The sequence below is a fragment of the Passer domesticus genome, chromosome 3 (assembly GCF_036417665.1).
Source record: "Passer domesticus isolate bPasDom1 chromosome 3, bPasDom1.hap1, whole genome shotgun sequence".
In the NCBI taxonomy this organism is placed as follows: Eukaryota; Metazoa; Chordata; class Aves; order Passeriformes; family Passeridae; genus Passer; species Passer domesticus.
The window spans coordinates 99,642,752-99,669,795 of NC_087476.1; the positions used below are offsets into that span (position 1 = coordinate 99,642,752).

The following is a 27,044-nucleotide window of genomic DNA, read 5'->3' on the forward strand; positions in this document are numbered from 1 at the left end:
CAATTAAAACCCCTGCCTCAAAAGCAGACTCTGCTCTGCTCCTCCTGCCCTGTGCAATGGTTTGAGCAGGTATCTGCAGTGGTTGTGGCATGTAACAGACCCCAACAAGCGCAACATGGGTAGAGAATTAAGGAAGTAAGCAAAGGCTTAAATAAATTATGTTGAAACTGCTATTAATCCTGCTAATCTGTGACATTCAACCTACCACTCTGAATGGCACAGTTTTATTAATGACTATAGGCCACTGAAATCAAAGGAGCTCCTTGTTGGCTCCATTGCATCACTAGGAATGTCTGAATTGGCCCCATCTGTATGTTTGCAGAACTAAATCCAGAATATATTTAATATTGGGTAAGTTTAGGGGATTTCTTACACCATTACTGTTCTTTCAGTGCTCCGGTGTTTGCAAAATTAGGTGATTAATCTGAATTAATCATTGCTGAAGGCATTTTACAATAACCCACTCATCTTCACATTTCAGTCATGACTAACCAGGGAAGAGAACTGACAGTAAACAGCAGCCTGGGGGACAGTGATAGTAGCAGCCACCTCCTATTAAACACTCTTGGGGCCTCCAGTACCATGAACTCCAGTAATGGTTGAATATGACTCACAATTTTAAAAGAATTCCAGGATAGACAGAGAACTAAATGTATCTCTTTTCATCAAATTTCCTATTTTTGATGTCCTAAGAGACATTTGACTTGCAATTTTAGGCAACAGCTACCAGTGCTAAATATTTCTTTATTACTATGAAAACAGCAACTTTCCTTGGAAAAATTATTCTAAAAGTTCAGACATCAAGAAAAGAAGAGAAAGAAATGGTGCCACTTACCATGATGCAGCAAACATGCAAAATTACATTTTGAGCACATTACAGACTTTGGCTCATTGGTCAATTGCATTTGGTGAAACCCAGCTACCTTTCCAATTTTTTTGTATGTTTCACTCACCCACACTCATCTATGCTTAGAAACAAAGATTTTTCCAATTTCCTTGCAATGTATTGCTGCTAGTTTCAATTCATGCATTAACAAGCAGAACTGTGCTAATTATTGAGAAAATGAGTGTGAAATGGAAAAGAAAACAGAAAACACTACAGCAGCTATTAAATGGTTTAAATTGTTTCCTGGTGAATAAACAAAACAAAAGCAACTTCTATTAGCTACGGATGACCATTCTGTAAGGCACTAAACTTCCAGCTAGTGATCCAAAAACTGTGGTTAAAATCAGGTTTAACAAAGCAGTTTGTCTTGATGATGTTTTCTTTCCATACATCCAATTTGCAGCATTAAAGAGCAGTATGAATTTAACACCCACAACACACCTACACCAAACAGGTTATAAATGAAATGTTAGGATTTTTGCATAGTAAAGATAAAACAATAGGAAGTAACAATAAGCTTCCTACCCATAACTGAGAGTCTAAAAAACACGACAATTTAAAACCATTTTTGAAATATTAGCGACAGACAAAAATGCTGAGTGCCAAAGCTGTAACAGGAGACTATTTAACCAGTAATACTAACATTAAAAATAGCAGACATCATCAGTAACTTAAGACAAAATTCAAAAGTTGTAAGCCACCAGAATTTGTTGGCGTGGGTTGTTCAGACATGGGCAGAAGCAGTGGGATGGGACTATTACTCTAAGATATAATCTAGGCTTCAATTACCAAAATAGTGAATATAGCAGTGCAGAAGATACTGCTATCACATATACCAGTAAGATCAAAATCTGGAACCCAATTTCTTCTCCTTTTGGAAACAGCCAACTAGTAAGTGAACAGGTGAGGAAGCAGGATCTCCAAGTTAATTAATAAAAAAGTCATTTGTTGCAAACAGCAGCTGTTGAGCTGACTATTAATGAGCCCTTACCTTTTGAAGAAAGGAAACGTGTATCAGTATTGATAATTGCCTCTGTTCCAGAAGCCCTTGAGATGCTTTGTTAAAACAGGCTTATCAAGCCTTCAACACGATCCACCATCCCTAGCATGGTTCAGGTCCCATGAGGAAATTAAATTGGATGGATCAATATGTGAAGCCATAACAGAACTCTCTGTCATGCTGCAGTCTCAATTACACGAAGCTGTGAGTCTACTGAGTTCAACCAGAAGGGCACATTTGTAGGCTTGATTGCTAATAAACATGCCAAATAAATCTAACTGTTTTGTTTCACTGGAGATTAAAATTCAGGATGAGAACTTAGAGAAAACCAGTGCTGTCACTTAAAACTCAAGTGGATTTGTCTGTTCCCTAAAATTGTACATTTTAAGGGCTGGGACAGGTTACAGATTTTCTGCAGTAAAAAAGCCCACAAAAAAAGAGACACTGTAGGGATCAAAGCATGTTGTAAGTAACAGACATTTATCTGAGTACTTTGTCTTCTGGGTGGGGAATTTTTTCACACTGTATAAGGTAGATGACTGATGCAGTTGGGATGCATAGAGGGGACCCTGCCATTGAGAGCCTGGACCTTCTGCATGTGATGTGAACATAGCCCCTGGAAGTGCCAGACAGCAACTTAGCCTCTAGCTTTGTCTCATAACAGAGGAAGAACACAGAAAGTATCAGTAATATTGCAAGAAAGATTGACTTTTCATCCACTAAAAAAAATAAAAAAAATCCAATTCCCAAAGTAATCCCAAAGAAGACGGATGGCCAAGCAAATGTCATTTACAATTTCTAGCCTTGCAGCCTCCTGTTTGGTCTAGCTCCCTGCTCTCTGATACTTCACTAACAATGTCTGAAAGCTACAGGGCAAGCTTGACTTCAAGAATAGGAACTTGAAGAGAATTGAGATTATTCAGCCCAGAGAGAACGCTTCATGGTGACCTAACTGTGGCCTTCCAGTGCCTGAAGGGAGCCTACAAGAGGATGGAGATGGACTTTTTCCAAGGGCATGTTGGAAAGCACAGAGGACAAAGGGGAATGAATTCAAACTGAAAGAGGGTAAGTTTAAATTAGATATTAGGAGGAAATTCCTTACTGTGAGGGTGGTGAGGCAGTGGAACAGGTTGCTTAGAGAAGTTGTGGATGTGCTGTCCCTGGAAGTGCTCAACACCACATTTAATGGGGCTCTAAGCAACCTGGTCTACTGGAAGCTCTCCCTGCCCATGGCAGTGGGGCTGGAACTAGGTGACCTTTAAGGTCCCTTTCTACCCAAGCCATTTAATGATTTTATGAACCTAAAGCTAGACATCTTTTACATATTTGAGGCAAAGCACTAAACTCTAAGCAGGACCCTTTGATCAAGAGCTCATCACACTATCATGAAAACCTGTGTCAGACGCAATCCTGGCGCAGCTGTGTTGTGGCTGTGGATTTTCCTGCTGCTCAAGCAATGTCACCAGACAGCTACACAAACTGGGAGATTCTTCTCTGGGGGAGAGACGGCAGGAGGTCAGAACTCACAAGTCAGGGCTGCCACTTGGCCTCCACATCAAGTTTATGCAATAGTCTGGAGAAGGTGCACCTTCTTTTGAAGCCTTCACTTTCTTCAGGCCTTGGATCCAACACCTGTGAGCAGCTTAGGATATTGTGCTTGTACTGAGGCAACATCATTATGCCAAATCCCCTCACTGGTGGAGGTAGTAAATAATTTTTGTAAGGAAGACCCAGAAAGAGCAACTATTTAGGCTGCTATTATCACAGCTGCCTTGAAAGCAAACATGCAAATTCTGCTTGCCACAGTTTTCAGCAGTACCACTTACAAGCTAAACTCACTCTGGAGTTAGCAAACATAACGCCCAAGAAACAGAAGCTGCATTTGCTTGTACCATGCCTAAAACTGGTCTTCTGTCTTCACAACTTTCTTACTTTAACTATAGTGTTTTTGAAATCAGAGAGAAAGAAAAATAAGGGGAAGAACTTTAGGAGTAAAAGGAGAGCCAGAGTTATCTGGTAAGTCTGTATAGATATAAATGTCTCTTTGTCTATATTTTACAATATATGCTTTAACTTCATTTATTAGCTTTTGATAATAACCTTTAGCACAAAGTACCCCCATGAATAAATATAATTTTTATTCTACTGAGACAAAGTTCAGAGTTTTCAATACAATTGGTCACAAGTGATGGAGTAGCTGTCTCATTTTGGGTAGACACAAGTAATCCAGGTGGAGGATCATCTCCCCAGCAATTTTCTCAACCGATTGTAAAAAGTATGGACTTCTTCCAGAAGCCCCATTAGTGTGACCTGCCATCACTCAGAAGAGGACAAGTACAAAAGCAGAAGAATGCACAAGTTGAAAACAAAGTTATTTTTACTAAGTCTCTGAATGATTAAAAGACAAACTAGACTATTTACTATTTCTGTGCTCTTTACGGAATATTGGATTTGAAATTCAATTTAAAAGTCTGCCTGGCCCAGAAAGATTAATGATTCAGATTTATTTTAAAAGAGAACACTCAAGGACTTTTAGGGAAATCTCTGATGGTAATACCTTAACTTTGAATCAGCTGTTTTGTTTACATTGTCCTCTGCTTCTCTCTCTCTAACACACATCCCCCTGTCCTTTTTAAAACCACCAGGACTGAATCCTGTCACTCTAAGATTATGTGCTATTCATCAATGTAAAGACAGAGTAATTTAAAAAAGAAGCAGCCTAGAATCAAAACCTCACTGTCTTTTCTCTAGCAGCTCTATATTCAACTGTCACACATGCAAAAAATGAAATCATAATTACTCAAAGAAGTTACATTCTAGCACAAGTCCAAGTAATCTCCAGAAAGCTTTTGCAATAATATTTACATTCATGCCATCCTGGCCTGTCTTAGACTCAATCCTACCTGCATGAGAAACACTTACTCCCAATGTACAATCAGCCATAAGCTGTGTGCACATGTAGCTTCTCAAAACTGCCTTTAGGAAAGCCGGACTGTTTCTGATGTAGGTATTTTTCACAAATATTTAATGTAATGCTTACTATCTTATTTTACAGCATCTGAGGTCTCTGACACAAAGATAATTTTGAGGAAATCAAAGCCCAGGAGAGGAATTTGTGACCAAAGCTCCGTGAGCCCCTCTGCTCTCTGTCTGGAAAGACAGAGGTGCCTGCAGCACTCACTGGAATTGCAGTGGATGGGCTCAGCTCGGGGCTGCAGCGTGGGTGGTTCAGGGACAACACGCAGTCACTCTGCCTCTTGTGTGCTGCTGCTGTTCATCTCCACTGGCACACTCCCCAGCCAGCTCACGTGTCCCTGTCTGGCTGGAGCTTGGAAGGAAGGCTGCTACAAGAGAGCTCTCCTAAGCAGACAGGCTGCAGTCAAGGATCTCCCTGTGGAGCTGAGGACGTGAGAAGAGAGGTCTCCATTGCTGCCGTCTGACTTCCCAGCCCCCTCTCCAGGCCCTGTGCCAGCTTCTTCCTGGCTCCTTTCCCTCCCCAGCAGACTGCAACATGCTGATGGGCTCTGCCCTGGATGATCAGGGGAGCAAATATCCTCTACACTCACCATTGGTTTTTTGCTTTGTTTTTTTACTCAGTCAGGGGGTTGAAATAATTTCTGTGAGGTGGTACAGCCCCAGAAATTGCTCCAGCCAGACAGCTGTGGAAGTCGAGAGCTGAGAATGTGGACAGGAAAGAGCAGGAAGAAAAAGGAATATAGTGACAAATGAGCATTACAAAACCCAGCTCTGTAACTGAAACCAAAGTATTAGAAAATTACAAATTGCATGTTAAAAAAGGGAAAAAAAACCCCAACCCCAAAAAGCCAACACCAATTACCCCAGAAAATACTAGCATGAACAGAGTTCATCTTCAGCAACCCTTCTCCATCGCTCCACTGCCTCCTCAGCTGTGCTGAAGGAGCTTTTTCAGGGAATCAGTTGGATCAGAAATTGGATGCAGGTTAAACATAAATAAAAATGTTATTTCAAATGTAGAACAATTCACTAGTCCAGCTCACCACATGGCAGTAAACAATTTTTTCAAACACAGCTGAAGGCACAGAGCAAGTGTCGAATGAGCAGCTATGGCTGAATGCAACAAGATGCAGGAACTGCTTATGGCACTGCTGCCATTTAAAGGTACACCCACATAGTCTCAGTCTCTGTTCTTCTCAAAATCAGGCCTCAGTAATTTCAGGTGGCAAGCTCCAGAATTCATTTGCCTTTTATCTTGCATAATCATTTGTCTTGTGCAAAGCAGCTAAGAAGGCAACGCTAGCATTTGCTTGGGTTGGCATTCTTCACGTGCTTACACAGGGGTCCACAGTGACACAGAAAATCAAGAAAAGACCCATCAGGGACCATGTGTGCAGAGTTTGCTGACTGGATACAGGATGGCAGATTTTTGAGAACAAAGGAAAGGTCAGAATTAATTTCTTGCAATTAACTTCAACTGCATCTTGGAAGCTAGTTAGTTCCCAAAGTAACATTTATCTAAATATACCCATACACTGGCTTTGAAGAAATCAAATGTTGGCCTTTGTTGCTGGCCCAAGTAATCAAAACACTGATTTCTCAGCTAAGTACTCAGCTGTAGCTAGAGTTCAGCGTGGGAGAGTTACAGCTCTCCCCCACGTGAATTTTGTGCTGCCTGCTGGGCCCTTTTCTGCTGATTTACTCAGCAGAAAAATCCCAGAAATATAACCAAAGTTCTTCCCATTCCATCTCACTGGTCAGACAAAAGAGAGGTCTGACAGTATTTCTTTGTATTACTTACCCACCCAGCTACACCTAACTTCTGATTCACCAGCAAACAGCCAGTGGTCCATCACAAATATAATACCACAGAGATATACTCCCTTCTTTACCTGCAGAATAAACACAGCAGGAGAACACTTGACCTTCCCCATGAATAGAATCATACAGTGGCTTGGGCTGGAAGAGAACTCAAAGGTCATCTAGCTCCAAACCCTCTACCATGGGCAGGGACACCTTCCAGCAGATGGAAGACCAGGTTGCTCAAACCTCTATCCAAACTATCCAAACTGGCATTGAACAGTTCCAGTGACGGAGCATCAACAGCTTCTCTGGACAACCTTTTCCAATGCCTCACCACCCTCAGAGCTGATAAATCATGCATGGACGTGTTTACTTAACCTACACACAGAATTTTAGACTGCAAAGAAGGAATAAGCTCATATAACTACTGAACTCTGCTCTCCCATGATGGAAATCCAGGGCATCAGCAAGCCCTTGAGAGGCATTTGGTGCCACCCAGTAGAAAATGCCAGCAGCCAACAGTATAGCTCACTACATAGAACACGACAAGAAAGGACATGCTCAACTCTACACTTTCCAATGTAGATGTGGCCTCTGAAGCCAGGGATTTCTGTACTGTATTTGCTAAAGAATCTCCTACTGTTTGGGCCAAAGCTAAGGTCTCCCATTTTAGTCTGTCTTTAAAAAAATTGAATTGAGCCTGTGCAGAAGAATTTAGTGTAATTTAAAAAGCTCCAAACAGTTTTTCCTTTCCATCTAGTAATTTTATCAAAAGTAGCAAACACTTCTGCCTCTTCTAACACGTGCTGCTGCTTGATGTAGGAAACCTGAGCAAAATCCTCATTTTTACTGCCTTGACTCTGATATCAGTATTTTTATATCAATTTTACTTCTTTTTGAGCTCTTTGAAGTATTTCATATCAAGTCATATACAATTTTGAATAAAATTTTGAATAATGAGAGAATTGATGATCAGTTCAATTCTTTCCCCTTAGCAGAACTCAGCATTCCTTTAAATAGCATTTTCTTAGTACAAATCTTTTCTGAGAGTCTGATGATTCAGTAGAGCCTGTAAGAGAACTCATATACAACAAAGTTTGCTAGAATATTAAAAAAAAATCCACATCTTTTTTTGCCCTTCATTATTGGAGAGTAGACTGCTCATTTACTAGACAAAGCTATCAAAGCGATTGCTTTGGAGATTGGGAAAAGTAATTTTCTTACTTAGTTGATTCAGGCGACAAAGCATATTACCACTTAAAGGAAGACTATAATACAATCAGTAAAAGCATTATTAAAGCTGGATTCTGGCTTTCTTTCTTTGCCTAAGTATAATTGCATATGTTTTTACTATAAAAGAAAGCCATTTTAAATATAATAGAGAGATTAGTAAACTTGCACACTGCTTATCCCACTTCCTCATGAAGACTTTTCTTTACTTGGATTAGCATTATGAACCACTATATTTATTTATATACTTCTTGGATGAAACATCCAAGAATTCAATGACATTTTTTCATCCTAATGTATGAGGAATTAGGATCACAACCTTTTATGAATGAACAAGGCTAAATCTTTACCAAGAAAAATGCAGTAACTATTTATCCCTATCTCTCTTTTTAACTTAGCAACATGATTTCATTCTGATATTTATATATTCTAAAATCATCAGTATTGGCAACAGTCTCTTCTAAATATGCTGACTAGCAGTAACAACACTTGTGCATTATTCTCAAAATGTGCTCCTCAGACATCTGGAGCTCTGCTTTGGGTTCTGCCAGTTTCCTTCTCCAGAAGGAGAAATAAATCTCAGTTCTGGAAGGTGAGAAACTGCAGGGCAGGCGAAGAGCTGAGGGCAGAGTTTGTCTCCTTGAGTGGCTACTGCTTTTAATTTTTACAATACCTTCATAACAGAATCTATTTGTTTCCCTGAACTTTTATTAGATGATTCTCTGAGCAGCCTCTGCGATACTAGAGTATTATCTGCAGGTTACCAAAAGCCAAGAGCACCAGCTGACCTGGTGGTTGCCACACAAGAAGAGCAGATGCACAGCCAGAAGTAATCTGGGCCTGCCAGTGGCACAGACATTTCCTTTCACTACTTCTACCTTGTCTCTAAGCAAATTTCCCCACCTCCTTCCTTTGATTCTATCTTGTTATCTTGCTGAGTCAGCCTGTGACTTTTCTACGTTTTTTTCAGGTCATTCCTATTTCAATGGCAATTATTTTTTTCTCCATGTTGTCACAAGTCCACCAATAACATGCTTCACCTTTTGACAACATTCTGTTCTGATCTTTTCCTAAATTAATTACCCAGTTTTCAGTTTCTGACCTATGGTTTTATCTGATTCATTCCTCCCTCTTATCTCACTTTCCCCACTATTTCCCCCCAACATCATTCATCCTTCCTCTCCTTCACTCTCTTCCATTTCATACTCAGTTAATAATTTCACTCTTGCCCTTGCCTACTCTTACATAGTTTTATTTATATTATATATTCATCCAGTTATTCTTTCAGTCCCTCTCGCTCCAGTTACTTGAGGAACATATTTTATTTTGTGACTACATAAGCAGTATGGTATATTCTTCAAGCCTTTACAAATCAATCTGTGGAAAGGAAAATATACATTTACTTACAAGTTCTAAGGCTAACCATGGCTTTGGGATACCCAGATTGGTCCTAATTTTACTTTATTTACATGTGCTAGGACTTCTACAGGTATTAACTCATTATATACATGCCAAAATAAACATAGATTTCTGACAGTTATTGCAATTTAGAAATCAGAGATTTTTTTCTTGCTTTCTTAGTCCAAACAATAACTGAAGCTGAGCTTTTTATTACCATGAATCTTAGGTTCTTGAAAGAACAAGACACTTCTACAGCCTCTTCTTTTATCAAAGTAAGCACGTACAGGAGACATTGCAGCTCTGCTGTAGCAGACTGAAGAGTCTCACACTTGATTTACTATTGTTTTAACTAGTTGTAAAATGCATTTTTGAGAGCTTCATTATTCTGGCTTGATCCTTCATTCATTTATTTAAGTTGAGGCATTTTAAAGAGAAAAAATGGACATGCCCCGATGTCAAAATCAGAAAACTCCAAACAGTGGACTGATAAAAAACAAAAGGTTTATGGGGGAAAATGTGTTGATTTAAGGAAATACCTAGGGGATACAGATCAATAGCTTGTCAGTTAGCAGATTTTTAACATGGATTGGCTTTCTTCCAAACAGCCTATTTGAAATGTAGAAAGCAAAACAAAGGAAGCCACAACTCCACAGATTCTATCTTATTATCTGAGTGAAGGACACACAATAATACAGCCAATAAAAGTAACTGCATAATGAAATCACAGAGGATTTTAGCACCACATAGGGACTAGACCACAAATATTGTTTCATTTCTCCGGTGTAAACATCAACAACTTCCTGTGAAGGACAGGAATATAGATATATTACCGCCCCTGTGACATTTTGAACTGGTGCATAACCAGGTCTGTAGGACTTCTTTTTCTACTCCAAACTACACACAACAGACAGAATTAGCTTGAAGACAATAAGAGACACAGATGGACCAGTTCAGTTGGGATGGCAGTAGTGTACAGGACAGGGGCTGTGGAACTGGACTGCTTGCAGTTGACTCCTGGGACCTCTATGAAAGCAAGACCAGAAGGCAGCACAGGCACTTTAAGTCCAAATATCAAATAATGGACTTGGTTACAATCCTTTGTCTTATGGCTGAGAACAGCTGCTCTGTGGTCCTTTGCTTAGGAACTGTTATTTTTGAAAGCTTCTCATTGCAATCATCACAATGCTCTTTTGTAGTGATTTTGAAGCCTAGTATAGTTATTATGTAGTCCTATAACTGCTGGCACTTTTGTCCATCACTTTAATGCTAACAAGACTATTGAGATTAAAAGCTTCAAGTGCAGGGATCTATTTTGCTTTGAGTCACCGAAATGACTGTCAATTTCAGTACTACATAATTACTAACACTTGCACACTGTAGAAAGTTAATATTTTGTCCAAAGGATGGAAAAGGGGCTGAAATCACTCTGTTATCAAGGATAAACATGTTCTCAAGGGTAAATATTAGAGACAATTGCTCCATAAGGACATACAGAAAGAGATGGAAAAGACGGAGAGTAACACAGAGATATCACTCTGAGAACTTTGCTTCCAGTTGAATAACTTCAGAAGGATCTTAATGTAAATTGCTTTCCAACTATTAGGCTGTGTAAAAATTCATAACACACCAAAGTGTTGCAGAAACAAAGGTTAACTTGAAAACTGCTATAGGAGATTACCAGAAAGATCAGTATTGCAGTGGCAAATCCTTGTTAGAAAGATCAGGCTTGGCAACTAATGTTGTATAAACCAGCAAGATTTGGTTATATGGGTTTACTTTATACTACAGTTGTGCTGTACACAATAACCCAAGCTGAGTAGCCTTTCCAAAGTGTTCATCAAATGAAAACCAAGTGGTGTTGGTCAGAGTGCCAGCTGGGTTTGGGCATTTGTTAATGCTTCTTATATAACTGAGCACACAGTATTTAATTGGGTTTGAAGCAGAAATTGAGCTAGCAGCAACGAAGCTAAAAGAACATAATACAAGTGTCCCTGTCATGTCACTTCAGATGATGGTCTTTTCAGAGCTGCCCAGGTTTGAAGTTACACTTCAGTCTAGATCACATACAAAACTTGAACAAGGGACAAGAGACAAAGCTCTCAGCCCTGCTGAGAAGGCTGGAGCCTGCTTGCAAAACAGTAGCAATCAAAAATACACCAAATCACACCAGCAACAGTTTTGACTGACCAAGGTACAGTTCTAAGAAAACAGGCTTCCAGTGAACATTAAGTACGTGAAAATCACATTAATGGACAAGCCAAAATTAAATTGTTTTCCTTGGATGCCTTTTAGGACCATTAGCCTTCATGTCTTTTCAGGATAATGTTAGTGTTATTGCATACAAGAGAAAGCATGGGATGCCAAAATTTCTGCAAAGGGAGCACAGCTACTTAACAAATGATTTCTGAGCTCAGATGGCCCTGGCAGCTCTTACCAACTCTTTCAGTAGCTGTAGGTAGGAACTTGCATGCTATCCATATGTTTTAAAAATGTCACAACTAATTTCTGCTAATGCCATCCGTTATTGGTTCCTCTGTGCTAAAGAGTGTCAGCAATTCAAAGCAGCTAGTGCCATAAGGGAAGAATCCATTCCAGCATGTGAACCACCAAGCAAGATTTGAAGATGATCCCTGTGGCACAAGCTCCTCTGTTGCACCTTACTAGGTCCTAGCTGACAAGAGCACTTTGGCTCTTCACAAGATGTCCTGATTGCAAATGCTCATAGTTGTGCTGGAGCTTATTAAATACAAAAATTCCCACTGCTGCTAAATCCATGAATACACACACCTTAGTACCAGACTTGAGTGCAGTATTTGCAAATTGAAATTATGTACAAAAATACTGATCCTCTACCATGAAAGCCCTTTTCAATTACAAATTTCAAAGCAGAAGAATTATGATATTGTTTCTACTGAACACCTAACATCTTAAATATGCCTCATATTACATCTGTCCCTAAAAAATACACGTCAGAGTACACGTCTGTCTTTGATTAATGAAGAAAATTATTTAAATTATTTAAATGAACGTATTATTATTTACCTATGCATCTTTGAAATGGAGACTACAGATACTGGAAAGCACGACTGGTATTTCATAATGCCAAAGTACACATTACCAATGGTACTGTCTTTGGGTACACAGCCATTTCTCTCAACAAAGGTACACATTTCTAAGTCTACACACAGAAGCTGTAGAGCTTAGAATCAGGATTTATTGCTTTCATATCTGGCTCTAAAAGACAGAATTTTTGGCTTAAGTGAACCTTTTCCCCCTTCCTCTTTGCAAAACAAGCCAGTACAACCCAAGGTCCTGGCTGCCTTCAGAATTTAAATTATTGTGAAGTCTGTTTTGGGTTTTTTTCTCCCTCTATTGGCTGTGGATGTGACAGCCTCATACTGATAATGCTTTCCTGCTAGAAAATTCTGTGTCAGGCTATGCCTAAATTTTTTTTAAAATTAGTGTGCTTCAGGCTCACAAGAGAAAGCAAGCTGTTCACATTATGAACTATTATGGTCCCTAAAATGAGAATATTTGTGTATCCAGGGGAAGTTTAATTCCCAGATTAGGCATCTAGTTTCCTGTAAAACTTATAATAAAAATTGGATTATCACTAGTTTATTGTATTTTTTGAACTAAAAGACATCCAAACTAGGCAGCAGGCAATGCTGATGGAAAGTATGTTATTTATGCCAGTTCCTCACTTGGAATTGCACAGAAGGATGGATTCTCCAATGAAGTTTTAAAATTCTGTCCTACAATCAGAACCTTAAAATAATTCTGTTACTATTAAGGGTAAGACATTTCTTTCAAAATATGTCTGGAGGCAATAGAAGGGGCAGAAGCAGAGTAGGGGCTGGAAGCCAGGTTTCTTCTGCCCAAAAGAATGTGTGACTACTACAGCCATCTTTAAATGCAAACATGCAAAAATGCAAAGATTTTCTACAAACTGTTAGAACTCAACAGGAAGGACCAAGGGAGCAACACTACGAAACACCTTCTGCTCTTCCTAAATCCTTGTGATTGCAAGCTCAGTTTTGAGAAGTTTAAGATGTTCAACACTAGCTTAAGTGATTTGCTTTCTGTCAGGCGCCTGGTAAAGCAGACAGCTATAAGGTAAAAACTGGCAGTTTAGAAACTTTCAGACAGAGCAAGATTTTCAACATCATCTTCTGCAACTCAGCTTGATGTTCTGTGTTGAAGATGTTTGGTTTTTGACATGGATGTAACAAAAATAGTCCCACCTGCACTTTTCAATCATGTTTCATAAAGTTGGATGTGGCTTATTTTACATTGCAGGACCCAGCTCCCCTGCTGAAACAAATAAGAAACATATAAGTTCATATGAGTTCTCATGTGATTTAGGCATAAAACCAGCACTGAACATTCCCTTGTGATTAAGATGGGTGCACACTGTGCAACATAAACTGAGGTAAGACAGTTTAGGTACCTAAACAGGAAGATGTTTCTCCAAAAACAAACCTAGTTTCTGCATGCTAGTATTGCCTAGATGTTAGGTATGAATGCTTGAATCTCTGATGCAAAACTAGTACCCGCTTCTTTCCTTTAAGATGGGATGCAGCTAACTTTGGAAATTCAGCTTGGTAATTCTCACTGCACAGAGCTCTGTCAAAGTTACATATGCATTTTAAGAGGCAAAGAATGTTATGAGATCTTCCATCTGGTAAGTGGCTCTAAGATTGCTTGTCACAGGCTTAAAGTTTCTGAGAAAATATCAGGAAACATTCTCCAATAGCAACTAATAAAAATAAATCAAATTATGCATCTACTATTTTGTTGTACCCAAGTTGTCTAAATTAATAATAAACACTGAACAAAAAAAAAAAAAGAACTTTAAAATCAGATGTCAAAGGTGTTGTCAGTGGAATTTTCATTAGCTGCCTTTTGTACACTCTCGTATTTTCAAGTGTGACTTGGAGTTTTAGAAAAATGTTAATATTTATGATTTGAAAGGAATGGAAGAGATTTCTTGCTCTCTGTTCACATTCACCTTTATTTAACTCTGTGAAATTCAGATCCAAATTACTTGCTTTCTTCAGGAAGACTCACCCCTCAAAAAATCCTGCTCACTTCTTCATGAAAAATCATAGGGAAAAGCCAGTCTGGCTTTGGTACTGCTGCAAGAACTTCCTCCATCTTAACATCCTTCCCTCATACACACTCTTGGAGAATCCAGCCTAGGAAATGCATGAAGAAAGCAATGGAGCTACAGATCCATTCAATGCCTTTTGCAAAACCATCCACTGAACATCAGGTGTCAAGAGCACTCTTTACACTCCAATGGAACATGCTTCAGATAATATTATTCTTATGGTACATTGTGCAAAAAACCGGCCCTCTGGACAGGCACAAATCTCTTCGAGATCCACCTTCAGGATTCCAGCTTCTCATTATATGAAAGGAATGTATTTTCTTCTTAGTCTTTGCAGAGTATTTACACTGATTCCAAACATTATCTTCACATGAAGAGGAACTAGAGACTTAATTAGAATCAGAAAATCCCAGGTTAAAAGGGCCCTCAGAAGATCATCTGGCCCATTTTTGTGGAAAAAGGGAGCCTATATGAGATTATTCAGCACCCTGTCCAGCAACAACATCTTGGAAACCTCCAGTGATGGAGACTCTACCATGTCCCTGAGGAAGGTTGTTCTAGTGAATGATTGTTCTTACTGAAAAAAAATTCCATCTTATCTTGAAATAAATGTCCTTAAGCACATATGTTTATGTTCTCCTTCCAAATCATTACAGAATGATTAAACTCAGCTTTGAAATCAATCTAGACTGTTCCCATGCACCAGATCTATGAGGCCATTCCTCACAGAGGCTTGTCTATTTTATTCTTAAAATTGTCAGTGATAGTTCTCGTCCAATGTCTTTACAGACCACTGCCCCCATATTTTGAATTTTTTTTAATAATACTGAAACCAATTATTTTAGGCTTTATATTAATCTATGTCATCATGATTTACCCTAGCAACGACTGTCAAAAAACATCAGTCACCCAGACCCCAAACAGTTTTAGGCCCAAGGAAACTAATCAGGAAATGTTCCCTCTTAGTCTTACAGCTTTATCTTTTCCAGAAAAAATATCAGTTTCTCCAGAATGGTCAATTTCACATTCCTAGGGCTTGCAGGATACAAAGGCTCTAGTTCAAAAAATAAGAAAAAAATGTTCTGATATTCCCAGACGATCTCCATCTTTTCTATGACGTAACAAATGTCTTTCAGTTCTTCTACAGTATGATAAAATTTATATATTCCCTTCCTCCACCAGAAGAGAGGGAAAGAGAATATGATTGTGGCCAGCAGTAAAAACTCACACCCCACAAGCATCCCAGCTCTAACACTATACAGCAGCTTAAGTGTGCCAACAGAAGCAGACAGAATATGGAATTAAACACATTTCATTATTTACAGAAACCATATTTACTATTGTTTTCCATTGTGCTACACTTATGTTCAGACTGTACGGGAAAGTACAGGAAACACTCAAACTTCTCAAGGTCCCTTGACATTACATGAGCTTGAGCTTTCTGGTGCCATGGCAGATTGAACTCGTTGCACCCAGGTTCCCATGGTCCTTCCTCCCTTGTCCACCCCAGCTACGTCTTTCCTTTCTCTGTGTTTCCCCCACCCTCTGAGATCACACACTGAGTAATGCAGAAATCTAATGTAAATGACAATTAAGCTAGCCTAAAAAAAAAGCAGTGTGTAAAAAAAAAAAGCAGCCAAATCAGCCCCCTGAACAGCCCCATCTCACCACATGATCACTGGTGCAGGAGAGAAGGCAAAGACAACATATGGTGGGGAGAGCAAAAGAGGAAGCTGGGATCGTGCAGCTGCCCAGATATAATCTGATTTAATTTGTCATGGAATGGTATCTGCTAGTATTTGTAATCTAAAGGGCACATTTTAATGCAGAAAAAAATTTCTAAAGCTTTACTATCTACTCGTTTATTTACTTATTTACTATCTGTTCTAGAGCTTTACCATCTACTCATATTATTTTTACCCTGCAACTGCAATGTAATTTTTAAAAATTTCTTTGTTTTGGTTGTATCTGATGAGGAAAGACTGTCATCCTAGGCAAATGTGCATGACCTGCTCAGTGAATAACAGCTGCACATGTGATCTAATGATTGGATCCTGCCCTATGACAATGACTCCCTATTATTCTCTGGTTTTCTTGCTAATAAACAAAAGTGATTAGTTGACATAGAGGATATATTTTACTAAAATCACACTGTGACGTGGACAGACTATTTTCTTATCTGCCACCACTAAAAAAAGACAAAATATTCCCTGCAGATATATGAAACATGCTTAATGAAAAAGGAGCACAGGAGAAAAAAATAATAGAAATGAAAGAAAGCAATGCAAATTGAAGCAGGAAAAACCATTGGTATGTCTTAAAAAGCATGAACACTATCAGCTAAAATAAGATAACAGTTAGGAAGGGATTTAGATTCCATACACGTGAGAAATAATACAACAACCTGCTAATTGGAGACAGTGCTATTCAAATGTTACTGATGAACAAAGACTGGTACATAATTATGGGAAAGGAGGGGGAGGGTTACAAGCAATGCTTCAGTCTAGTAGACTGAGCCCCAGCTGAGGAAAGGCTAAAACAATAACCATGAAAACAAGCATTAATAAGCTACTGTCACTGTACAAAGAGGATAAAGAAGAACATGTTTGTTTACACAATGAGCCAAATTTTGTCTAAAGACAAACCTACCTTTCCCAAGAGTCGTATACAGATATGCATAGAATGGATACACATATGTCCTATAAAAATATCATCACAGTTTATAGTCTGTCTAGTAATAATTTTGAAAACGTGAGCTGGGAGAACTTACATGTGATTATTTGTTTTTAATTACTAATATGCTTCTTTAAAATTCAGTTGTGACTATAGAAAACAAATGCTCAGATCTGGCTTCTGGTGCCTGTGTTGCCATTAATAATCACTGGTTTCTATCCCCAAGAGATAGAAAAAGCAAGAAACCTCACGTAACAGGGATGTTGTAAAAAGAAATTCATTAATACTGTATTTGCAGAGCACTCAGATACCACAGTGAGAAACTGCACAGAACGGCCTACAAGGAAATTAATCATTCTGCATTCAGTGCAGGATCTGGCAGATGTGCAATGAAGAAAGCCTAGAAACATACATTAAATATGAAGATAAAAAAAGATTCTAGCCATTACCAGCAGAAATAATATCCCCTGAATGAACATCAGTTGCCTTAAGCATTAAATGTTTGATGTATTCTCATTCAATATAAGGGAAAACCCTCTGATTAATATGGTAATATTACAACAAGTACCAGCCAGGTATTCTGTGCAAAATACAGAATCTGATAACATAATTAAAGTCTATAGTAAATATATGATATGGGATTAGTATTTCCTTATTTTTTCATGCTTAGTTTTGCAACTAAATAACACTCCCACAGTCCAGCAATTATTGGCAAATGTACATTATCTCAGCAGTCAGAGAATCCTGCCACCACAGCTGACACAGTGTGGTATGTGTTAGCACAATAAATCAATCCATGTTTCACACTGCAGCCACTGGACTCCCGTAATCAAGCTCCCCTGCTTTACAGCTACCTCAAGTAAGTCAGGATAGCATAGACAGGGCAAAAAAAGTTACTGGAGTGATGACAAACCTGCAGGTTCACAGCTAGCTCAGATGTCTGCACTAGCATTGCAACTGTGAATTTTATTTCACTCCACATCAGTTCAGTTCTGCTCCCCCTCCACATAAGTAATTTATCTTACCCCACCAGTCCACATTTGAAGTCAGATTTCAACCTTCTCCTCTATTAATCAATAGGGACAGCTGCTGCAGAGGAAGGATGTGTGGAGAGGACTCCAGGTAAGATGCACCGTTGTGGTGGAAAAGATCTATAAAACCACCTTTCTACAGTTCTTCAGAAATGGGGAGAAGAGGCAAGGGGACTCAATGCATGACTGTCCAGAAAAAGGAAAGATGTGCTGAAATAATCTGTCTGGCAGAAATAGTCTCAAGACCTGTGTGAGGATGCAGCAGTACAGGAGCCTACCAGGGTTCCTTGTACAAAAAAAAGCCAAAACTGCATGAAAACATATGGATGACAAAGTACTGCTCTTCAAGCAATCCCATGTGTTTAAACTGATTCTGCTTTGCTGAGGCTGTTTAAAACAGCCAGGGCATGCTACCTGAAGATTCCCTTAAGGTTCCTGGGCAATATATTAACAGGTATATCCATGGCCAACAGCCAAATTATCCCTCGTCCCAGCCCTAGGAACCAGTCTGCACCACATGAGGGCACAGCCCAGGGGTTCTGATCACTCAGCCTGCTGAAAAGAAAGGCAAAACTCTTCCACCCTCTTCATGCAATAGCAATTCTCTCTCATATTTAGTAGAACAGCTTGGAGACAGTCTGACTTGTGCATACAATCTGCCTTGGAAAGAAGAGCCAAACCTATGCCCACCTAGCAAGGTGAAGGCAGACTCAGACAGGCATGAAATTCCCAGAGTCCCACTGGCTGTGTATGTGCTTTCTGTCCATACTGCCCATGGCTTGGGTGCCAAGCATGTTTGCTGCTTAGGATTAATCAGAGTCATTTATCAGGTGAGGAACCACAGAGTAGTGCTTGGTCTCTCTGCTGCCTAATTCAGACTGACACCACAAGTCAGGGTTTGGGTCTGCTCGGACAAATATATTCTGGTTCTCCATCCTGAGATGCTTCACAGCTTGGTTGAGCCACTGATTTGTTTATTGCTTTCTTCACCAAGAGAAGGGTTAAGGGTGTTAAAAAGGGTGCATGGAATATTTTAAAGACAAATCTGACCAGTTGCAGAAAAAAAAAATAGTTGTCTTCATGGATATAAGTCCAAGTGATAATGCACAATTCCCTTCCAATGATCAGTTCTGACGGATTTCAGAGGATGCAGGTGGCCAGCCCCTCACAAACTAAAAGATTAATAATTTTAGTAGATAGCTTTTCCAGGACAGCATAGCAAAGATTAATGTTATCTAGGTTTGTTTTTAAGTTAGCCTCACACTTAGCTTCTATTTAACACAAACAGGACATACCATAAAATGCTCATACAAGGTCTACTCATTTCAACATAAAATTAAGACAACTAAATCTGACTGAATTAAAACTAATTTATGTATTTTCAGGAATGCAAAACCAAAGAAAGATTTATCTAACTTCCATGGAGATAAAAAACAAACAGCAAACCTAAATGAGTGAAGGAATTGCAACAGAGCTGGCAATCACCTTGCCATAACCAAGACATTCTAATAAAAAATATCAGTGCAGAAATTAGAAGAACATAACATGGAATGAGAAAAAAAAAATCATAGTAGGAAAATCTAGTTGTAATATTGATGTTTGAGAAAGACCAATAGTACACAATGATATATACAATTCCAGAGTTTGAAAATGATGACAACAAAACTCACAAGAATTACTAGCAACTTTCTCCAATCCTTTGTAGCTTAGAGCACAAATATATTCATCATTTCATTTAAATACTGTAGGATTTCCTGTCTCAGAAATATAAAAAAGGCATAAGGGAAACTGAAGCTAGTAAAATTGTAAAAGCCTGTGTTCTGGAGTTTTTTTTAAGCTCACAGGTTAGATTAATTCCTGCATAAATAGAAGGAAGTGTTAAAATATTTCTCGTCCTTTTCTAGCTAAAAATTTCTCTTCATTTTTTTGGAAACATGATTACTTTTGGTATTGGGTATTTTTAATAAATGATACTTAAAATATCTGCTGCCAGTACATTGATATGAATGCATAGGCCTACCTCCCCTATTCTCTGACTCACAGGAAATTGGGATATTAGAATCACAGGGAAAAGAAACAACTTTTCAAAAGATAATTTCACTGACATTGATATTAAAATACCTGTTTCCTTTTGAACACATCAGAAAAAGACATTCCACATATATATGACAAAGTATTTGATATATTCTTACTGGTTATCAAAGGATCAATATCTCTTTTGGTTATGTGGCAGAAATCATCAAATCCCTGGAATAGATAGTGTAATGAAATGATGAGGATCTATAGTTATTAATTATTTAATTAAATTTAAGTTTATTAAATTTAAATAACATGTCAATCTTGATTAAAAGCTGATTTCCCTCAGAGGTAAGGACTTCCATTAGTAATATTCTTTTACTTGTGCAGAGAGGAGATTACAAGGAATTTAAACAAATATAGATTGAGTTTTGTGGGAAGAGGGTGCCCTTTATTCTTCATCATGAACAGTCATGCTATGTTAGGCTGCTACTACACAGATCAACTCCTTTGCCTAATTAAATTTTTTAGAGTTTCCTTTGTGATCCATACAGGTATCCTTGTCAAAAATGATCACCATCAAAACACGTTGTTTTTGATCTTTGAAAAGTATATCTCACCCTTAAAATCATGCTTTTCTCAGATATAGATAACTAAGAGGAGAAATGTGTATGAGATTGCTGGAACACCTAAGAGAGACTAATTTCTTTCAGCAACTCTTGAATTCTCTTTACTATTTTTCCACACAGTTTTACATAAAGCAAGTTCATTCATGTAGTGCCAATGTGCAATCCCTCTTTGGACAGGGATTTTTGAGCCTCAAAATAACAATTAGGAAAGTAGAGACCAAAGAAATATATATAGCACAAAGAACCTTGTCAGCTGTTTAAATCTGACCAATGGTCTATTTTCCAGTGCTTCATCAGTACCATACACATGTTGTTTTATTAATTTACTTTGTTACAACTCAAAAGAGGAAGAGCATCTTGTCCCACAAGGTATTAGCCCAGACTCTCAGGTTATGTTGTTATGTTGAAATGACCACAGGGAATTTAAACACCTCTCTAACACACTGCCTTTTTATTTGCTTGCAAACTGCAAACATCAGCTACAGTAACAGTTTCAGACTTCTGACATCTGTGAACCAGAGAAAGCTGAAGGATTTCAGAGTGTGGGGAAGGTCATAGTGCAATACCAGTACCGTGCATTTTATGCACCAACCAAGTCTGCATTTTAAATAACAGGAGCATCACGCAGCAGACAATGGCAGAACGACATAAAGACCTTGGTCTTACCCTTTGTTTTCAAGTCGTTTAATACCTTTGATTCCATGGGCAGTTTATCGCTCACTAGTTTTATCTCAATATTTCGAGACGCCAGTTCAAGCAGTTTTTCAAAAAGACGTTGACCCTGGGAAGGACATTAAAGGAAAGCAGAAGCTTTTAGACACATAATTGATCAAACTGCATATCAACATATTAAAATAGCATGTTAAAACAAAAAAAAATTATAAACAACACTATGTTCCTAGATATGATTAAACCTACCCTAAAGCTTTGCAACTCAATTTCATTTTCTTGGAGAAATACTGTTCTTGAAGGCCAGTAAAGTTTCTTACTTTTCCCAGAATGTGCAATATTGACAAGGTGACAGGTGTTAGGCAGAAAATGAAGTGTCCAGGGGTTTTATGCTGCATAAGCACATTTTGACATTAACTTTCTTCCAAATAATCACAGTCTGTTGACTTAGTATTAAAAGCTCAAGGAAAACAGTTTATTACATTTTTTTCTGTATTGAGTGATATTTTTGCAAGTGGTTCTAAACACAGTACAACACTGTACAACATTCCCAAGTAGTTGCATGCTTGTCTTCAGATGAGTTATTCCAAGAAGGAAAATAATTATCTATAGGTATTTTATGAGCATTTAATTTTTATGCTGCTGTAAACTTTTACTATTTAAACCCTATTTCTAACACAGGACAAGAAAAGGAAGGTTATACTGAGCTGGATACATGTCAAACCAGAAATTTCATATAAAACAAAAAATTTATTCACCATGTTTTTCCATATCCAAGAAGAAAACAAGAAGTAAAACCTCTGATTGCATTGTAAATGTTTAAATTTTAGGTTGAATATTTTAAATTAAATTAAAAGTTTTAATAACATCCAACTAGACCATGTGAAGAATAAACTCCTGTGCTGTTACTACACTTAGAACCAGAGCTCACCTCCTTGGTGCTATTCTAACCTAGTACTGCAGACACCACGTTCAATCAGCAGTCTAATACAGAAAAATTTTGGGCTTATGCACCTGACAAAATGCCTGCCCCACCTACACAGTTCACTTTAGATTCAATGCATTGTTTGCCCCAGGGTAAACCTAAAACAAAAAAGCAAATCTACACATCAACTTTCAAACAAACAGGTAGAAGATAAAGCTCTTCACAGAACATGTTACATAATTCTCCGTACAAATTAAGAATCTTAAAATGATCCTTCCATTCAACAAAAATGACCAAACCATAACAGTTCAGGCTGATATAATATGATGCAGCATGGACCAACAAAACCTCAGACAAAGGCCCTCCCCACACTCTGAAAACCCATTAGCAGCAGAGAGTGGAAAGCCTAGAAATTTGCCCTGTAATTGCCTAGACAGATGGATACTTTGAGCTTTGCTGGGCTTTAAGCATTACATAGTCACAGAAAGTAATGCTTCCCCTGTTTGAAGTACAGACCTATTTTTTAATATTCATTTGTTTTGAATATATGTGGCAAAATAAAAATACCATCCCCCTAAAATATAGCTTTCTCAAAATTGCCAATGTGCCAGAGGCTGCAATGGAAACAGAACTGCTGCTTGTTTTAGTTTTGCAATGTATGCCTGCTTGCTCACTCAAATCCATAGTACAGCTCCCTTCTCATCACAGGGCTCACAAGAACCTCGCAGTGAACACAATGCTGCCATAGCGAAAGCATTAAAGAATAGCTAACAGAACAGAAAACAAACAAAATTCCTTGCATGAAGTTCCAAATGCTTCTTTTACTCCGATTCAGCATTTCTCAAGGTGACTAGGTGGTTCCATACGTAAGAAATACCATCCACGATTTTAACTCACACACACAAGTGTCCTGAGTTGCTCTTCTAGTTTAATGAGTGGCTTTCCCTCACATACCTCATCAAGCTAAAAAAAAAATCCTTAATTATTACACCAGAGATTGTGTTTGGTCTTTTTAAGAAGAAGAGCAGATGCTAGAGAATTTAAGAATTAATGAGATGGATAAGAGTGTGGAGGAGATGGATGCTCCATATAGAGTCATGCAGCTGCTCCAGCATGACTCTGGAGGAGCAGAAGTGCACTGACTGGTGTTCCTGCATGCCCTGCTCCCTCCAAAAGGGTTTCTCATGCAAGTGCTACTGTATGGCACTGCTGGACTCCAATAAAATCTGGGAACAGCCATGGCTGTCCTGCTGTCTGCTAAATTCCCAGTCCTTGCTTTGCCCCATCCCCCAGCTACCCTGAAGCATCAGGCTCCGGCATGTCAGAGCTCAGCCAGCCTTTGGATATGCTTCCTATGGGTCCAGCACCTTTGGTTTTCATTAGCTACATCTTTGCAAAAGTCAGCTTGGAAATTCATTTTTGCATTATGCACATTAACTAATATACATGTAAGTAGAAAAGGTACTCAGGTTCTCTGTGTTGATTCCATTTAGTAGATAGACAGATAAACACCGTTTTTGTTTAGGTTATCTGTAAAAACTGATTTTGTCTAGAACAGCAGGAAACTCTGGCATACAGAAATAAATATGGAAAATGCATTCATAAATTCAGTGGAATATTATTATTATTATCAATACAAAATAAATGGGTTAACTGTTCTGACAAAGAAATGCTTAGAAAGTTAATGTCTAAAACTGATAAAATAAATTGCTTTAGGGGATGGCTCCTAATTTAATATAGGGAACTACAGTAGTTATTTTTGGATATTATTGTCACTTCTACAGGAGACTATATTCATGTATGATTTATAAAAGCTTTGATAAACAAGCCTGGACTTTCTGTATTAATTGCAGTTTGGACAAAAAAGAATTTGGCAGCACCTCCTGAGTTTTCCCTGATGTAACCAACACAGCTGTCTCCTACAGACCATGCTGCCTTCTGAACAGCCCATCCTATGGGTTCATAGATTGCTTGGAGTGCAGCCCTGCATTCCAATGAAACCATCTCCTCTGGAAATGCATCTGTTTTCCCATCAGGGACACCACAAGCTATTCAATTATGGCATTTTTTTTCCAATCATGTTTATGAATGGTAAAACCTCAGATTGATTCAACATTTAAAGCATCTCTAAGTATGATGGTTAAAACCAGGAGTGCACTTGCCACAGATATTTGTGTTTATACAGGTACATAAAAACCACCACCTGTTACAAAATTGGAAAGAATTCCCTTTGTCTCACCTGTCACTTCATCATCCCTCAGCAGGCATTCATACCCCCAAGGCTTAAGCTTGATGAACCAAACTATGAAAAATTCACAACTTGCTTTTAAAAGCAAGTACATACTCCAGTAAATAGGGTTACTAGAAATTCTTCCCACACTGCTGAAGAACCTAGACTACTTCTCCATTAATATTAATTTGAAACTCAGTTTCTACACTTTCTGACATGTTTACTTGCAATTTTACTGGTTTGTTCTATGAAAAGGAAAAAAGATGGGACAGAAGGTCTGAAATGTTTTGTTACTGCTGTCAGAACATTTGAAATGCTTCTGTTGAATAAAAACCCTTATGCTGTCATTCAGACCACATTCCCTTTGTGAGACAATACCAGGCTGCTGCACCACTACGTGACAATGATCAGAAGCACTGCTATAAACCCAGCTTTGGAGGACTGAGAATAGGAGCAGCCAAGTGCTATGAAACTGTGGCTACCTTGTAGCAAAATCTGCATTTTAACAAACAATACTACCAGAAATCTGCTTATCCTGATAAAATATTCCCTTACACTTTTTGCTGGCCTGTTTGAAAAACACCAAAAGTGACAAAATAGAATGTAGTAAGTATTTATCACATGAACACATTTCCTTTTACATTTACTTTTACATGGCTTTAAACCAACATAAATCTCAAACATCAGTTAGAACTGTACCTGCCACAGAAAACTGGTGAATTAAAATAACCCCAAAGCTGTCAATACCAAAAGGTCCTGAAATTTCCCCCAAAGCAATTTATTGGCAGACTCTAGACAGGCTGACTGTACCCTGGCTGATTTCCCTTGTCTTCTTTTGTCTCTGTCACCATAGGTTCCTCATTAGAAATAAAATGGGGAGATACAAACTGCTGTATTTACTGAAGGACTCAAATTGCATTATTGGATTCTTCAGTAACATAAATTCCTGCAGTTTAGAAAACATTTATCTTTTTAATCCCACACAAAAAGCCTGGTTATCTCATAGACTTTTCTTCTGGTTTTATGTATATATTTCTACTATTGTCCCCAAGTATTCCCATAATCAAGCCTCTGGGTATATTTCTAAAACACTACTAAAAACCATAGCATGCTGGCAGAAACCAATAGAGCAAATAAATCAAGAAATCCTAACTTTTAAAGCTGGTATTTAATAGAGAACAAAGAAACTTTAATGCTTTCCTCAAATCTTCTAACCAAACTGCTAATGCAAAAGAAAGAAGTATGCTTTAGTTTTAAAAACCCTCCTTTCACTGAATTTATTTTCTATGCCTCAGTAAGCACCAGGGAAACGCCACCAGCTGAAGAGGAGGGATGTTTATGTAAAGATAAGCTTGTAGACCTCTGTAGCTGATCCTATCCAATTTCCACTGGGAGCTGCTAGATTTGGAGACATACTTTTTTGTATTTATTTGCATTTTTTAATAATTTTTAAGGAAGGAAACTTAAGCTCTTGCACTAACATTTGTTCTACCAAACAAATCACTTAAGCTCCTTGGGCAATGCATGTGTGAGTGACTCATGGCATCTCACCAGAGATTACAAAGCTGGACAGCTGCCTCACATGAGCATCAGATGGATGGGACTTCTCCCATCAAGCCATATGGGAGTTGCATAGTAGGTTGGTGAATAAAATCAGAAGTATGTATTTTTTATGCGATACTTGTAAAAAATCAGATGCAGATCTACCTTTGATCATCTTATGTTTATCCAAATATCCATCCAGGGCCAACTGGGTCATACACATGGCAATACCAATAAGTCATGATGGCATTGATTCTGATTTGTGAAAAACAAACTGAAGTTTGCGAAGGACTTGCTGGAAATCTAAAAGGTCATTCTAAATTAAAGTTTCAAAACATAAGATGACCCAGAGGAAATTAACTGCGAAAATTGTGAACTTGCATTCACCTCTCTCTTTGCACTGAAAATTAATCAAAAGCTACCCTCAAAAAAAAAAATTTCCATTTTCCTCTACTATCTCTAAACATAGATTACCACAGGAAGAGTCACATGCTCACATTTCACTAAAACCTCAATGCTGCTACATGACAATCACCCTGCAATTTGAAAACACACATATGACAATATAAACTCGCCAAAATATGTGGATTTTTTTCTGAATGAGACAAGCATCATAGAGAGAACTCACTATTTTGCCAAGTAAATATTTGTTTATTTGACTGCTTTATCTGTTGAAGAACAGAAACACTGTCTCATCATGTGTCTGTCTTTAGGGAATCCAATTTAGCAAAACTCATCAACTCAGATGACTGAGCATGGCTGTTGTGACCTGGACAGCTCAGTTGGCAATGAATGTTTATTTAGATTTGTAACAACAAAACACAGACAAGCAAGAGTCAAGGACACCAGGTAATGTACCCACAAACAAAAATACACAAAAATACAGCAGCAAGTTCTGCAATTTTATATATGCAAGTGTA

General features: G+C 38.3%; 1 protein-coding gene across 14 annotated transcripts in view; it reads right to left on the reverse strand.

The window, feature by feature from the left end:
• The window catches only part of PLD5 (phospholipase D family member 5), a 334,219-nt gene that overhangs the window by 40,589 nt on the left and 266,586 nt on the right, over nucleotides 1-27,044 (reverse strand). For 12 of the 14 annotated variants that reach the window (XM_064414641.1, XM_064414645.1, XM_064414642.1 and 9 more), the window contains one exon: nucleotides 21,425-21,539. In XM_064414641.1, coding sequence (XP_064270711.1) covers nucleotides 21,425-21,539 — 115 coding nt within the window. Of the gene's footprint in view, nucleotides 1-21,424; nucleotides 21,540-24,591; nucleotides 24,888-27,044 lie in introns of those variants that run through there. The other 2 variants (XM_064414652.1, XM_064414653.1) reach the window with 2 other exon arrangements.